This window comes from Bubalus bubalis, chromosome 11 (genome assembly GCF_019923935.1).
Source record: "Bubalus bubalis isolate 160015118507 breed Murrah chromosome 11, NDDB_SH_1, whole genome shotgun sequence".
NCBI classification, from domain to species: domain Eukaryota; kingdom Metazoa; phylum Chordata; class Mammalia; order Artiodactyla; family Bovidae; genus Bubalus; species Bubalus bubalis.
The window spans coordinates 34,153,315-34,169,250 of NC_059167.1; the positions used below are offsets into that span (position 1 = coordinate 34,153,315).

The 15,936-nt window shown below is 49.2% G+C and overlaps 1 protein-coding gene and 1 long non-coding RNA gene across 6 annotated transcripts; one reads left to right on the forward strand and one right to left on the reverse strand.

The window, feature by feature from the left end:
• The first annotated feature begins 2,236 nt into the window (after positions 1–2,236).
• On the forward strand, positions 2,237–11,960 carry OTX2 (orthodenticle homeobox 2). Of its 5 annotated transcripts, none has more exons than XM_044924932.1 (5): positions 2,237–2,395; positions 2,546–2,615; positions 7,258–7,473; positions 8,422–8,597; positions 10,306–11,960. In XM_044924932.1, exons 3-5 carry the CDS (start codon positions 7,377–7,379, stop codon positions 10,924–10,926), a joined length of 894 nt encoding a protein of 297 aa, XP_044780867.1. In that variant the 5' UTR covers positions 2,237–2,395; positions 2,546–2,615; positions 7,258–7,376; the 3' UTR covers positions 10,927–11,960. The 5 variants fall into 5 exon arrangements, with proteins under 5 accessions (XP_044780867.1, XP_025151256.1, XP_044780870.1 ...); XM_025295471.2 differs by having other exon boundaries at positions 2,238–2,395; positions 8,446–8,597; XM_044924935.2 differs by lacking the exons at positions 2,237–2,395; positions 2,546–2,615 and adding an exon at positions 3,505–4,612.
• Positions 7,489–15,936, reverse strand: LOC123328019. The gene is made up of 3 exons (XR_006542720.2): positions 13,275–15,936; positions 9,758–9,893; positions 7,489–7,976 (listed from the first exon to the last, which is right to left on the reverse strand). It is a non-coding gene; the product is annotated as an uncharacterized LOC123328019 (long non-coding RNA).

Below are 15,936 nucleotides of genomic sequence, written 5' to 3' on the forward strand. Positions count from 1 at the left end.
CCACGCCCCCGAGGCACCGAAATCTGCCAGAACCCGGGGATTTTCCGGGAGATTCGCTGCCCCCGCTATCAGAGAAGACGTCGGGCCGGAAGGGTTTTTTCCCACGGCTCGGGATCCCACTGCAGATAGATCTCTCAGTCTAAAATTTTTCACTCACTTTGTGGAGATCACAAGCGAGCGTTCTGATATTTCTCCACCCCACCCCGCCCCCGCTGCCCCCAAGGCCTCCCTCCCGGCCCTTTCCCTCCGCCAGAACCACAACGTCCATTTTTCTTTTTCGTTCTTTGATGCTTTAAACTTCATTGTGATCAAACTGGGGGAAACCCTGTTCTTCTCTGGGGGTAGGTAGGAGACTCTGGTTCAGGGGATGGGGGTGGCTTTGCCCTTCCCTCATCGAAAGCAAGGTGACCCTGGTCTAGGGTTCCCAACCTACGCCGCACCCGCCAGACCGCCTGGGGCGTTTTCCCCCACCCTCAATTAAAGGCTCCCGGCAGTGGTCAGGCATTTTAGTACAGTGGGGGCGGGGTGAGAAAAAAGGTCCGTACTCACCCTCCCCCCAGCCCGGGCCCCCTGAGAGTCTCGACTCCTGGGAACGCGACAGTCACCGGGTCTCTTCGGACTGGAGCGCTCGTGGAGGGCCCAGGAGGAGATGGGCAGACCCCGGGCCGCTCGAGGGCTCGTGGGGGACCCTGGGCCCAAAGCTCTAGAGGCACCTGCCAGCCCGGCCGCGGCCGCCGAGTGCCCAGCCCCGGGCCGAGCCCGAGCCGGAGCCCAGCCGGGCTGCCGAGCGCCGGCTGCCTCGTGCGCACTCCCGTAATTCGTTAATTGCTGTAAATCCCAAGGACGTCCACATTTGATTACACATACAGTATAAGAACCGACAACAAAGCGACGAATTAATTACCAACTTCATTAACATAGGTCCCCAAATTAGAAGCAGCGAGCCGTTTCTTTGGGCCCACTTGCCGTGGTGGCGTGGTGGGAGGGGGGAGGGTGTTTAGGAAGAGATTTTATATTTCTTTTCTGGCTTTGGGATTTGTAAGGCAGGACTGTTTTCTGTTCTCCACCCCCACCCCACCCAGCCATTCACATATCCTCAGCCGGTCCACTTGGACCCCCCCACCCCACCCCACCGCGCCCAATCAGTTTCTGCTTTTCTGGGGACTCAGATCTGTTTGCCAGCGGTCGGGCCCCGCTCTCTGTGCCAGGCGGAAAAGTTGGGCTGAGGTTTGCTTTCTCCCGTTCGATCCCCGGGTCCAGAAACTCTCTATCCTCGGGGCTTCCAGTCCCCGGCTCGGGCCGCGCGGGCTCAGTTTAGGTCCAGGCCCCGCCACGGCTAGCGTTGGAGTGGCGTTTGTTTTAATGCAGAAACTCTTGATTGTTTCCAGCACGGGCCTCCCATGTTTGCTCCCTCCCCGGGTATACTGCCGACCCCACTCTCACACCCTCGAGTCCAGACCTGGCTCTTGCTACCTCCCCAACCGGCCCTGGGTTAGATTCCGGGATTCGTGTTCTTTGTAGGCTGCCTTGGGTTTCTTAAAGCTCTAAAAACCCTGCGGGAAAACCAGGAGCCCGGGTCTTTTGCTTCAGGGGCCGAGAGATGTGTATAGGGACAAAAAGAATGAGAAAGACACTGAGTTTTTAAAACTAGTTTGTTCTTGGACTTGTGTATCTGCATCTCTCTCTTGCCTACACGCCCACGCCTACCCCCAGGCCTCCTTTCTCTACCCTTCCCGGTCCCCTCGGCGTGGGCTGACCCTGTTTGAGACTACATAGTGGTATTTTTAACCTTCAGTCTCAGTAGCTTTCTGCGTCTGTTCTACACACTTATTGCTAGCGTGGAATGTGATAACCAGCTATCCCCTACCCTCAGTCTCCTCCATCCTTGACTTAAATATTTTTTATCTTCCCATCTTAGGCTGTATGGGTTTCCTTTCTCCCTTTCCTTAAAACAAAAGCAAAAACAAAAAAAGGGGAGGGGTGGGAGGGAGGAAAGGAAGAACAGGAGAAGAAAAAGAGAGGCCTCGCTCTCCATCATTTTAATTATACAATAAGTTCACATGCTCCAGCCGTAATGTATATTTTAGGCAGAGCCCAGTGTCTTTCAAGAACATTCTGGTAATGTCGGAGGCCTGGATTTGTTGCCTGCTCGTCCCCCCGTGCAGCAGCGGCCTGTTTTCCTCCCCCTGTTGTGTGTTTTTATTATTTTCCCTCTGGCTTAGATGTGTCAATCATTCTCTCCCTGCCATTGGTTGGAGAGTTTGCGTCAAAAAGTTGCCAGAGAGGCGCTTTCTCAGCAAATCTCCCTGAGAGCGGAACCGACCTCAGCTCCAACTCAGCCTCCACTGTTATTAAAAATAAAAATCGCTAGAGAAGCCCTCCTCAAGTCTACTTTGTATGTATCGCAGAGGGGCCCACGCGCGTCTCGAACTTGAACGACTTTCCTCGTTTTCTTTTCTTTAGAAAAATATTTTTCGTTGTTTGACTTTTTATGGAACGATGAAGATTACAAGATATCTAACTCAATACTCTTGATTTCTTTTAGGATAGCTGGCTATTTGGAATTTTGAAGGATAATTTGATTTTTTTCCTCTAAACCCCCATGTGGCTGTAAGGTAAGTGTCTGTCTTGTCTGTCTGTCTATATCCATATCTGTGTGTCCCTCTGTCTACCACCACCCCAGTACCTCTAACAGAACCATTGGTGCACCTTTGAGAACGTGGAGTTTTCTAAAGGCTGATGTATTTTCTTCCCTTTGCAAAATTCTGAGGTGCAGTAACGATCACTGCGAAAAATTTATTATCTGGGAATAAGGACGAGAGTGGGAGGTAGGGAGGGAGCGCGCTCCTGCGGTCGGTGCTTTAGCAAAACGTCGTGGAAACCCTGCGAATATGATGTGGGGTGTTTTGGAGGGGTGTTGTTTGTGGTTTTATGTTAACGCCCATTCTGGGCTTCTCCCTGCGATCTTTGCGTTTTGGCCATCAGATGTGTTTGGGGTCATTTGGATTGATCACAAGGACGTTTTAAGAGTCCGAGACAAAAAGACGCAGATGTAGCTAGATGAATGGATGGATGGATGGACGGATGGTGGTCATGATGATAATTTGGGCGCCTCCCAGGGCCCGCGTGCCCAAAACCCGGCTCGCCCGCGGGTCGGCGGGCACCGGTGGGCGCCCTTAGAGCTCCTGCTTGCCCCATATGAACGTTAGAGGAAACCCGAGAGGATAACCGAGCAGGCAGGGAGCGCCGGCATCTCGTCCGCCCCGCGCTCGCCGCTCACTCTTTTCGGCCCCCTCTCCCCCAGCCAAGAGAAGCTCACTAAGGTTTTCAGCCTCTTCCAGAGGGCCTCCAAATCTCCTTTTTCTTTTTGATCACCATTTTCCCCACCTCCGAAGAGGAAAAAAAAAAAAAAAAAAACCCGGCAGTGACATAATCCCTCATGGCTGTTGTGTGTTGTGGTCCTAGACCCAGCGAGTGCGCCAGAGTCGTTTTACAACGTGACTGCCCGGGGCCGGTTCCGGGCCCGCCCAGCGCAGCCCTCCTCGCGCACCTGGGGCGGGCAGAAGTGGCGGCGAGTGGCCCCTGCTCCGCCGGAGGCCGAGCAGAGTCGAGGACTGCAGTCCTTCCGGTGGAAAGGCTGCCCTCGGTAGTTCTCGGACGGGGCCAGCGGCCGGGCCTGCAGCGCGCTCCTCTCCCAGGCTCAGGGACCCCCGGGCGTCGCGGGACGGGTAGTGCCGGGACAAGGCGGGCGCAGAGGCCCAGCCTGCAATCTCGGTCGGCCCGGGGAGAACCAACAGAAGGCCTCAGCCAGCACTCAGCCTAGGGGACGAGTCGCGCCGCAATTTCCTAAGAAGACTTCGTGTTGAGGCGTTCAAGTGACTCTTGAGATCATAGTCTGGTTTTAGGATACAATTTTTGAAACCCAAGCCCCCGTCAGAATTCCTCCCGTCGGCTTCTTCCTCCTTTGCAGACCGAAGTGGGGTGTGTGGGCCGAAGGCCGAGCTGCGTTGCCCCAGAAGTGGTGGATTGCTTGGGGAGGTACTGGGAGGTCACTCCTGGAAATTCTCCCTCCATCCCAGAGCTTCGGGGTCAGGGTTTCTCCTGTCCACCTCGGGACTCTTCCCGTCTCCAAAGTTATTAGCAAAAGAGAGGAGGTGAAGAGGAAACTCCTCCCCCGCCAAAGGCAGGTAGACACCCAGACCTGTGCTCTCAGAGCTCACACCAGGGCTTTCTCCTCGCTATAATTAATAGTCAAGGCCAACCCTTTTGGCACGTTTCTTTCTCTCTCCCGTGCGGGTGGCAGCGTCGTTCGAGTCCCTGAGGCCAGAAACTTTCACTCCAGTTCTCCGGAGGGAGGCCCGCGCCGGCTGTTTTCCGCGCTGCCCGCAAATCCCCTTTTCTTTCTCTCTCCTGTTCCTCTTGGTCGTCTTCCGAGCCGCAGGCCGGTCGCCAGTCCGCGTAGTTTTGTTTCCTTTCCATCATGCAGAAAATTAATCAGCCCGGACGAGAAGCAGAGCTGAGCCCGGCGGCCTGTAATTAAGGGACGTGTGCCCTTCGGATTATCTCGTTAGTTTATCAAGAAAACATTTATTATAATTAATTCTCGGACGAGGTAATTATTATTGAGCGAGGACACAGCAACTGGTAGATGGGCTCCTTGGAAGATGAAAAAAAAAAAAAAAAAAACACAGGGGGGAGGTGGGAGGGGGAGCGACAGATTGCACGAATTGACCGTTAGATATAAGGCGGTGCGGCCAGGGGCGGGCAGTGGAGCGGGAGGACCTCGGGCGCCGAGGCTGCGGGACTGCGGGGCAGGGACGCCGCCGGACCGAGTCACTGGCGCCCGGAGGTGTGGGCGCCGAGCGGCTGCGGGGACTCGCTGCGCGGCCGCCGCCCGCTCCTTCTATAGGTAGGAGTTCTCCAGGGGCCACCTCCTGAGCAGTTGTTTTGAGGTTTGTATTTTTGAAAAGGGATTTCTTTTTCCCCTTCCCGGCTCTGCTTAGAGAGGAAGGGAGAAAAGCGTCCTGGCAGGGCTTTGAAAGTTAGATGGAAGGGTCCGAGGCCTCTTCTTTGGAGAGGGCGTACCTAGGCGGGCTGTCGAGAACACGTCGTAGTTTTTGTTTTGTTCCTTTTTCTTTTAAAGATGTATCCCGTAGTAAAGTTGAAAACAGTCTTATGCCAAGAATTTTGGTCGTTTCTCGATGGTAGATCAAAGGAGCTCCGAGAAGGATCTCTGTCCTGGTGCTTTCTGTTTGTAACTGCTTTTTATGCTGGAATGTGCTACTTTCATGTATGATGTATCAGGCATTTTTAATTGGGTGAGAGCTCTACATGGAGAACTCTAACATATTCCTCATGTGCAGATCCGATATAATTTTAGTTGTTTCCATCTACAGTAGGTCAGGACTTTCCAACATAGTAAGATTGCATTAAACAAGACAGAATTCCATCTTAGAGGCTATTAAAACCAATATATGACTGTATTTTAAAGCAATAATATTTTCACAGCCTCCAAATAACCGTGTCTTGAGAAGAAAAGATAAAATGTCTTTTTTTCCCCCCCGTAGGAGCAGCTGAATTAGTTTTACTGGTGAGATAACACAAACTCCTACAAGGGCATTTATAAAATTACATTAAGTTAGAGCTAAGAGTCAGACAGGACTGAGCGACTGAACTGAACTGAAGGATGGAAAAGCATGAGTTTTGTGCTATAAACTTAAATCAGGAAGAAGTTGCAGTAACCAAGTTCCATTTATGGAGTTTTGTGTCTTGATCTCTTAAGCAATGTAAATATGAAAACCCAGAGTCCTTAAAACTCAATAGGAACTCTAAAAGTAAGAGGAACTTCTCCTAATCTTATATCCGCCATTTTGAAGCAATCTCTCAGAATGTCAAAGTCGAAAAGTAGAGATCCATGCAGAAGTACCACCTTTTGGGAAAACAGAAGTCAAAATTGCAAACAGCCAGCCTGTAAACACTCATTTTTGAATCCCTTTGCTTGGGGGAGTGAGAAAAAACTCATCTGAATAAAGTAAATAACTTTTCTTTTTCTTCCTTTGCCCTCTCTGAGCTCTTTCTCTTATAGGATTTTAGGAAACTTAAAAGGTAGGGAGAAATTCTATTAGTTTCACAACTTTGGTGTTTGTGTATGTACTTTCTGCAAAACTAGAATGTGCAAAAAGGAGCTAGAGTTAACAGGAAACTCTGCTGTAGCTGCTGAAAGCCCAAATGTCGGAAATTTTGCCTCCTGTGGGATCAGCAGACTCCACACATCAAAATCAACATGGGAGCGGCTTGCACTACAAATGCGCACCCTTTCTACTTGCAAATGTGGGAGCCTGTCATTATCTGATTGGTGGGATTCTAACTTTACTTCAGAGTTTCTTGCAAACCCTGTGCCAAACTTGAAGACTTTCTTTGCACTACCTTTAAATATTTGATGGGTGTCGATTAAAAGTTAAATACTTGTTTGTTTAGTTTGAGTTAGATACATATAATCAAGGTTCTCCAAAACCCTGATAAATCTGTTACTTACCTTGAAATCTAATTATCCAGACTACTAATTAGGTGAAAATGATTACTGGAAATGACTTCACATGTGGAATAATAGTGGCTGAGTAGTTTTCTCAAAGTTTGCCTTTGAGCAAGTTGGTATTTTAGATGTTAAATGCACTGACATTTTAGGTTCGCAGCAGTGGAAAGTGGTAAAAAGCTAAGATAATTAAAATCTGCCTTGGAAAGGCTACAGTCTGGGGAGAGGTAGATTTCTTGAATTGTTTCTTTGTTTCTCACCAATGGCCTTTGTTATCAGCATTATTTATTTAGCCAAAGAGTTCTTTGTCTCTGCAAATGGCCCCAATCAAGTTTTGTTTGAGACAATTAGCTAGTGCCAGCCAAGGAGTCCTATGCAAATGTAGGGATAGGAATGCAATGTGAGCATTTGGAGGCGTGGGGTTTTGTTGGGGGGGGCGGGGGTGGGTGGGTGGGAGGCAGATTGTAATTGCTTTCTTCGGGTCTTTTTTTTTTTTTTTTTTTTTAAGTTTTGGCTGGGGGGTGGGGAAGACAAGTTTATCTGGTCTCTCTTCGTCTCCTCTAGTTCCAGGGCAGCTGCGGGTGGGGGGGTGCTCTGCAAGTCCTTTATAAACCTCTGCCTTGTGTACCTCGGGCTCTTTTTTAAGTCAGTGGTGGAACGTGGAAGAGCTGCATCCTACGAAGCCGTAAACCAGCACTTCTGTTTGTTTGTTTACTTTGCCTTAGTTCCACCACTCCAAACCCACCCACCAAGGACTCTGAATCTGTCCAGCCCGGGCGAAGCAAGACCTTCCGGCTGGGTCCCCCGGATTTGGGCCGACTTTGCGCCTCCAAACAACCTTAGCATGATGTCTTATCTTAAGCAACCGCCTTATGCAGTCAATGGGCTGAGTCTGACCACTTCGGGCATGGACTTGCTGCACCCCTCGGTGGGCTACCCGGGTAAGTGAGCTCCGCTGCACTCTTGCCCTCTCCTTCCCCACGGCCGCTTCGCGGGGTTATAACACCCTTTCCTCCGGAGCACCGGGTAGAGGGTCGCGTCGCCCCCGCCCCAGCTCCAGGAGAGGTCCCCGCTGGGTTTTTCTTCCAAGCAGCAGCTCAAAGCCACAGGGCATTTATTGGTGGAGGAGAGGGCAGGGACTTGGGAAAAGGTTGTACATGGATCTACAACGTTTTCATTAAATCGTATCTTTTTAATTGGAGTGAATGGGGACACATATTGGACTGGGGCAAAGAAGGCTACTGCCCTTGTCATTTGGGCGAAACTCCCCTGCCCGTACCTCGAAGTCCAGTTCCTCGGGAAGTGCCCTCTTGGCGAAGTCGAGGTCCTCATAAATTTTCCCCGCCAAACCTGCGGCATCTCCTCTGACCTCCAGGCCCTTCATCTGTAATCCCTAGAGGTGTGATTTTTCCGGGGTGTGAAGTGTTTTCCTTTCCGATCAGATCTGTTTTGTAAAGTCGTGGTAGAAGGAGAAGTATGAAGTGAAATGTACCCCCATTTTAAAGATGGAGGAACAAAGACCCCATCAATTTGAGCTGCCGGTCCTCGGGGATCCTTTGACTTGGGAGAATGGAGTTTTTGTGTTGTGGTTTAGGGGTTGATTTTGAAGGGTTCTTGTTTTTTGTCTTTTATTTCATTTTTCCCTTTTTGTTGCTTTCGAAGGAACGCTCTGATTGGAGCGATCTTCGACGTCAGGGGGAGTGGGGTCTCCCCTGGAAGGGGCCGTGTTTGCCGGAGGAGCCGAGGACGGGGAGGGGGTGGGGAGAACATGGGTAGCGTCCCGGCTGAGCGGATGCAGAGAACCAGGGGAGTGCTGAGATGTGGGGGTGGGGAGAGTCGGACACCCACAGAGACCCCTATGACTGAGAAACTGCTCCCCCACCCTAAAGGGCCCTGGGCTTCTTGTCCCGCAGCCACCCCTCGGAAACAGCGGCGGGAGAGGACGACATTCACCCGAGCGCAGCTAGATGTGCTGGAAGCACTGTTTGCTAAGACCCGATACCCAGACATCTTCATGCGGGAGGAGGTGGCGCTGAAAATCAACTTGCCTGAGTCCAGGGTACAGGTAGGGCAGATGTAGACAGAACCGTCTTTCCTGACCGTGACACCAGCCCACCTCACCCCACCCCCAGTACTGTGTGTGTGGAGGACCCAGGAGAGTTCCAGGTCTCGGAGAGGACCAAAGGAAGGTTTGAAACTAACCGGCTCCATCTGAAGGCAGTGAACTTGTCTCTTCAGGTCCCTTCCTCCTACTCCTTTTTGTCCCTCCTCCCCCACCCAATGCTATAACCAAGGGTCTTCCAGCCTAGGCTGCAAGGTAAGACGGGTGATTTAGCTGTGATGATAAAGCCTAGTCCTGGAACCCTTGGAGTCAAGGAGACTCACATAGTGTTTTAAAACTTCCCTTCCTCCATTGGAAATCCACCCCTCCCCCATCCCCAATTCTCATCTACTTTTAGGGGTAAAAGAAGTTTAGCTCCTGAATAGTTCCAATATTTTTACAATGAAGAAGTAGAGTAAATGGCCTGCTCAAGGTCACATGTCAGTTTGGTGGTAGAAGAAATTACACAATACGAGTGTTTTCTTTGATTTCTTATGGATTGAACAGAATTTGCTAGATCTTAGCCATTCTGCAGATAAAATATCAACATGATATCCCTGTGCTAACTACCTTCTCCCCTTTCTCCCCCTTAACTTGACCTTAAGCTGGAGAGGAAAATGAGCTCCCAACTTTCCTGGAATGCAAGTCCCATGTAGATTTCTCTGGGAAGAATTCAAAGTAGGATAGAAGAAGTTTTAGCATCTGTGAGGCTTGAACTAAAGTTTTCACTGAAAGAAAATAAATGGCTCTGAATGGCTGGTGGTTTGTGCTCAGCATTATGGCATTATTCTCACAATTAAGACACCAAGATGGAGAGCTCACTCAAGACAACTAAAAACTTTTGCCCAGAAAATGCCCATAGTTTCCCTGATAAACTTTACCCTGATAAAAGTTTCCCCTTGCACACCAAACACAGCTCCTTCATTGCAGAACACGAAAAAGGCTAGTAAAGAGAATTTTGAAAATTACACACAGCTGTGACAAGCCAATGAACACGACACAGAAAACAATCTATGTGTCGAGTGGCACTACCCTGAAGGAAAAGCCTCAGTCTCAGACTTGAGACTAGAAGAGAGGTTTGGTTTTGAGTTCAAAACAGAGTACATAAAATTCACTCCACTTACCATAAGGAAGGTTTTGGCAAATAGTGGCTTTCAGACCTTCCTCAACAGGATCATTTCTCCTGAGAGCTTTCTTTTATGAATCTTTCTAGGAGAGACAAAAAGTGATGGAACCAGTCTTCATATTAGCGGTTGCTACCTGGAAGATGGACCATAAAGTGTTTGAATTTAGGCTGTTCTTGTTGGCATGTAACAAAAGAATTGTTTTATCTCATTTCTCCTATGTTCTCATCCAAAAGACACAAACACGTTCTATTCCATTGTGAGAGTGTTCGAAAATGCAGCTAGGTCTACGTTTATGTGTGTATTTGAAGGGAAAGATGAAATAGGAAAGTGAGGGGGAGAGTTTTTAGCTATATGATTTGGGTGATTATCTTAAATGTTACTGTTTTGAGCTGGGAGTAAATCAGGGTCAAGTGCTTTTAGATAGAGCCTCCCTGATTTTCTTATAATTCCAGGAGCATATATGAGAGTTTTCACTGGAAGGAGAGATTGTCCGCTTAGCTCATCTGCCCTGAAACCATGTTAAAGAAGTTTCTTTCCCTTTCAAGGTATGGTTTAAGAATCGAAGAGCTAAGTGCCGCCAACAGCAGCAGCAACAGCAGAACGGAGGTCAAAACAAAGTGAGACCTGCCAAAAAGAAGACATCTCCTGCCCGGGAAGTGAGTTCAGAGAGTGGAACAAGTGGCCAATTCACTCCCCCCTCTAGCACCTCAGTCCCAGCCATTTCCAGCAGCAGTGCTCCTGTGTCTATCTGGAGCCCAGCTTCCATCTCCCCACTGTCAGATCCCTTGTCCACCTCCTCTTCCTGCATGCAGAGGTCCTATCCCATGACCTATACTCAGGCTTCAGGTTATAGTCAAGGATATGCTGGCTCAACTTCCTACTTTGGGGGCATGGACTGTGGATCTTATTTGACCCCTATGCATCACCAGCTTCCTGGACCAGGGACCACACTCAGTCCCATGGGTACCAATGCAGTCACCAGCCATCTCAATCAGTCCCCAGCTTCTCTTTCCACCCAGGGATATGGAGCTTCAAGCTTGGGTTTTAACTCAACCACTGATTGCTTGGATTATAAGGACCAAACTGCCTCCTGGAAGCTTAACTTCAATGCTGACTGCTTGGATTATAAAGATCAGACATCTTCATGGAAATTCCAGGTTTTGTGAAGACCTGTAGAACCTCTTTTTGTGGGTGATTTTTAAGTATACTGAGCTGGACATTCCAGTTTTAGCCAGGCATTGGTTAAAAGAGTTAGATGGTATAATGTTCAGACTCATCTTCTGATCAATGTCCTGGGAGGCATAGAAGGAAAATGAAAGGCCTTAGTGGGGCCTACCAACCAGCTACCTGAAATGGACAAACCAATCTACTTAATACTTAAGATCCTGTTATAGTTTTAGATCATTGGTTTTCCTGATTCACAAAGTGATCGAAAGCATTCTAGCAATGTGCAACCAAATACCACCAAAAATAAACAAGAAGAACTAAATTGTGAGGGGAAGGAGGGAAGGACATAGCCTTCTTAAGCAGAGGTGTTCCAATGTTTTAGCCAATCCTTGGTTGAATCTTAGGAATGGACAGTGTCTCAAGCTCACTCACGTTTCATGACCAACTGGTAGTTGGCACTGAAAAACTTTTCAGGGCTGTGTGAATTGTGCGACTGATTGTCCTAGATGCACTACTTTATTTAAAAAATAATGTTCATAAGGAGTCAATATGTAGTTTAAGAGACAATCAGTGTGTGTCTTATATAAATGGTACATCTGTGGTTTTTAATCTGTGCTAGACTTCAAAACTGTGATCTCCTGTTATTGTATGCAACCTTGAACTCCACCTCTGCAGGGGTTCTTCTGTGATTAAATAGGTTATAATTATAAATAAATTCAGAGCAACTGAGTACTTATCTAAAAAGATTACCTTTGGCTGGAGGTGAGCTGCACTGAAACTTTACAACAAAATGTCTCTGGACAAGGAGAGTAAGAGAAGAGAAACAAAAGGACACTAATTCATCATGTAATTTACTGTTGGTAAACCTAGCAGTAAAGAGACATTGGTCAATTGCTCTGACCCTGATGAATTTATAAGCTGAGATCATCGTTGTTTATGCTTGCAGATGTTAACTGGAAAAGTTATATATGCATAAACCTTTCTTCCTGATTTGGCAGATATGTATAATTATATTAAATTGGTTCTAGCACAACATTGGGTCCCGTTTAATTTTATACCACTATTAGTGAATGAGAAGGCCACATTCAGCCACTCCTCCCCAAAATATGTTTTTCTTGGATCAGAGAGGGAATTAACAAACTTTTTTTTTTTTAATTGGGGGGTACTAAATATGAATGACTAAGATATGAATGATTGGTATGTAAACTTTTTGTGACTTTCATTAATACTGCTCTGAAATTGAATATAGAGAGCCTAACAATCAAAACTCCTCCTTGGTTTTCCCTCCCTGCCAGATACCCTAATGATTTCTTAGGCACCTTACTAGTATGTCTTAACATAGATCAATTTTTTAAGCAAGAAGTGACAAACTGTAGTACCTCAGAGAAAATATGAATGACAAGAATCCCTTGTTTCTATTCTCTTATTTGATTAAGGGATTTTTTTTTAAGTTCCAAAAAAAATCTGAGGTAAACATGAGAGGGAATGTAATCAGAATCTGAAAGCAATTCAGGCAGAAATGATTTCTGAACAAAAGAGTTTCAGAAAAGTTCTAAAACGTATAATTTCAGTACTTGAACATAAGGCACTCTGGTCTTTTTTTTTTTTTTTTTTTTAAAGAAAGTGCTAAGGGAGGAAAAAAAAAAGTCCCTTCTGGTTATACCTGCATTTTGTAAACCAACCATGAGAAAAGACAAATGGGCCAATGATTATGGTGCTCCTCAGATAAAAGCAATATTTAATTTCATTTTACATTTCTTATGCTCTTAAGTTTGACCAAAATGAAGTGACTCTTGACTGTAACTTTTTAAAAATGAACATTAGCAGTTGCAGCCATTTTGTTTTCTGGCTAATTTTCCCTGACTGCACATGCTCTCTGGAGCCCTACATGATCTTGTCTAATAATTGTTTTTGTTTTGCTGCTAAAGGAAATGGAATAGTTTACAGTCAACAAGTGAGGCACAACTCAATGGCAAGATTTTCCAGTTCTTACTGATAATATTCACCCTACCATAGTTTACACTGGAGTGAGATTGGGGTAGGAGGAGAAGACACCAACATGAATCCTTACTTTATATTCCAGATACTGGGTCTTACTCTCCCAGATTTTCTCATGCAGCAGTAAAGCAGACCCAAAATCACTTCTCACACTGCCTTAGGTTTTCAGAATGCCCCACAAAGGGACAGAAAAGAGCACCGCCCCCTCCCCCCCAAAAAAAACAATAACGACGACAAATAGCCGAGTACTCGGCAAATAACTGCAGTTGGGTTTCTCTCCCGGTAGTTTAAAAAAGGAGGAAGTCAGAAAAAGGCGCTGAGCCCCCTCTGAAACTAATTTTTCCATCACCTTTGCACAACTCCGTTTAACAGACCACGGAGTTAAATCCCTTTGAATTGACGGTGAAGTAGCAGTGAATTCCTCATGACCACAGGCAAGAGAGGGAGGGTCTGGGAGGCGGGCAGCTAGCGCGGGCTCCTTCGTGCAGAGTTCTGGTCACTGCGCCCAGCCAAGACCCGGCTTAATAAAGTTGGTACCGAAATGATGCCACCCTCCACAGGCGTCAGGGAGCTATTTCAACTGTCTGGAGACCAACAAAGACTTGAACGTTGATGTAATCTTCGTTTTGAGGGGTGCAGGTGAGGGTGGGCTAGTTTGCTTTATAAAGATCTGTTGTCCCAAACCTTTATCTTTCCCGCAAAGATTCTGGGCCCTTTGTATTTCACCTTGGGAGTGTTTCGCCCCTTCAAAGATAAGAGAAATCCAATCAAGCCAATTAAGTTCCGGCTTTCGAAACGTCGGAGTTTGAGATAATGGTCAGTTTCCTCCACCCCACCCCACCCCACCCCCATCGCTTCTCTCTAATCTCGCCTTTCCTGCGGCTCTGCCCACCCTCAGCCCCGGAGGCCCGCGCGGGACTCCGAGGACTTGGCGGCGAGGCGGCACTGGAACCGAGTCCACGGCGAGTTTTTAGGGTTGCGGTTTCTAAGTCTCGATGCCCGGATCGGAGTTACCCGGGAAGAGCACTCCCATCTCTGCCCCGGGGGCCCGCGGCCCAAGTGGCTATCCAGGCTGGCGCCGCCCTCTGGGCCCCGCTCGGCTCTGCAGGCCGGACTGGGGCGGCCTTTGGGGTGCTCGTCCTCCAGCGTCCCCTCTTTCTGGGCTGGCTCCGGCTCTGGTCGCAACCTCGGCCGAGCCGCAGCCCACCTCACGACCCGGTCCTCAGGCCTCCCTCGCGGCTTCGGGCGCTGTGGGTTGCGGGGAGACTCGTGTACCGCCGGCGCCGGGAGGAGCGCTCCTTGAGCCCTTCGGGGTCAGCCGTGGGCCTGGGCGCACCTGGCCCGTGACTTCACTGCCTGGCTGAGTTCGGGGGGCGGACGGACTTCGGGTGCGTGTGTGTGGCCAGGCCAGGAGACGAACGCCCGGAGCTAGAAGGAACGGAAGCCAAGGCCGAAGGAGAAGAGGGCGATCTGGGCCTGAGGGGCCCGGGAGAGGGGGCCAGAGAGGAGAAGACGGCGCGGCGGGGCCCTCGGCCTCTTGCCGTCCTCGCCCCCTCCCTGGGAGGAAGCACCGCAGACGGCTGGGTCTCCCACAGGCGGTGAAGGGCGAGGCAGCCGCCGCCGCCACAGCGGGGTCTCCCGCCGCGCCTTGGGCCTCCGGTGTCCTGAGCAGACGTGGCGCCGAGGTGGGGTCCAGCTGAGCCTGCCTGGGGCCCCAGGGATCCTTCAGGAAAGTCTGGGGCTTGGGCTAGTGGGTCTGGGTGAGTTCTGCCCTGCCTGGGGCTCCTCGGCTCTGAGCTGAGCCTTTCGGGGGGAGCCTGTGGGACTCACGGTTACCCTTGGCGCAACCCTTTTCTCCGACGTCTCTAGATTTCCTCTTTAAACCAGATATCCTGACTTCGTTTTTAGACCCGGCGCAGGACTCAACTGCTCTTAAGGCCAGAGGCCAGTTCTGGGAGAAGAAAACCTTGCCTCTGGCGTCCCGGACAGCTCCGGGTGGCCCGTTCCGGTTACCTGCAGCGCAGGGCCGCAGAGCTGCTCCCGCCTCCACTTAACCAGAAGCCGGCGCTCGGGCGATCGGCCCCGGCGCGCGCACCGCAGGTTTGAACCCGCGTCTAACACCCGCTTGAAAACCTCACTGTTGTTAACCGGACAAAGCTGTAACCCAAAACCAGGCGTTCCAGTGTGAGATGGTGATTTATTGCGTACAGAGGCGTGTTTTAATCATGCAAAGGAGAAACACAAAGGAATCAGGCCGGAGACAGGCGCATCCCACACAAATGGAAGCTGAAGTCTTAGAAAATAACTAAAATGCGGAGATGCAGGGTCAGTTTCAGCCCTGACCCCGGCTTGCTTCACGCCTTCCTCCAAAACCTTTACGTAGAACAGCTGTCTGGTACCACAAAGGGTCCACGCCCCCCGTCACGCATCTGCATGCCCAGATCTGCGACCAAAGTCTTGAACACTTCTTTTTCTTCTCTTCAACGGCCAGAACCCTGTCAGCGCAGCGTGCCCTGATAAAACCTGATTCCTCCAGTCGCCCCATTTGCGCCCTTAGGTTAGCATGATATAAAAGACGGGGAGCCCCTGGGACGTTCCCCTGGGATGGAGAGAGCAAAACCCCAAACAAAACCCACCCCGATGTTTTTCCGTATTAGGCTCTGAAACGGCACAGATTATGGGATTTGTCTCGGACAGAATTAACACTACATGTGAAACCATAGTGCTCCTGGTGCATTGAGACACATTGTATACCATTGCTTGAAGCATCTCTTCTAAACTGCCTGTTAATAGCAACACGAGGCCTTAAAATAATAAGTGGGTTTTCGGTTTTAACCTGATTAAAATGAAATTTCGACACTGTAAAGGGCAGTTTTTCTGGTGGAAGCAGTTCGAAGGAAACGGAACCCATCACAGGGCTAGAGGAAGCTTTTGTATGGGGAAATGGCTGGAGAGGAGAAGGAAGCAGGCCTGCATTTAAAAGGCCTTCCCCTATGCAGTGGTCCCCACAA

Bases quoted from the DNA above. Each gene is read 5' to 3' on its own strand.
- OTX2 (XM_044924932.1), top strand. From the start codon at position 7,377: ATGATGTCTTATCTTAAGCAACCGCCTTATGCAGTCAATGGGCTGAGT. The intron at 7,474-8,421 runs GTAAGTGAGCTC...CCCACCCTAAAG, and splicing joins CCCCTCGGTGGGCTACCCGG to GGCCCTGGGCTTCTTGTCCC. The intron at 8,598-10,305 runs GTAGGGCAGATG...TTCCCTTTCAAG, and splicing joins TGCCTGAGTCCAGGGTACAG to GTATGGTTTAAGAATCGAAG.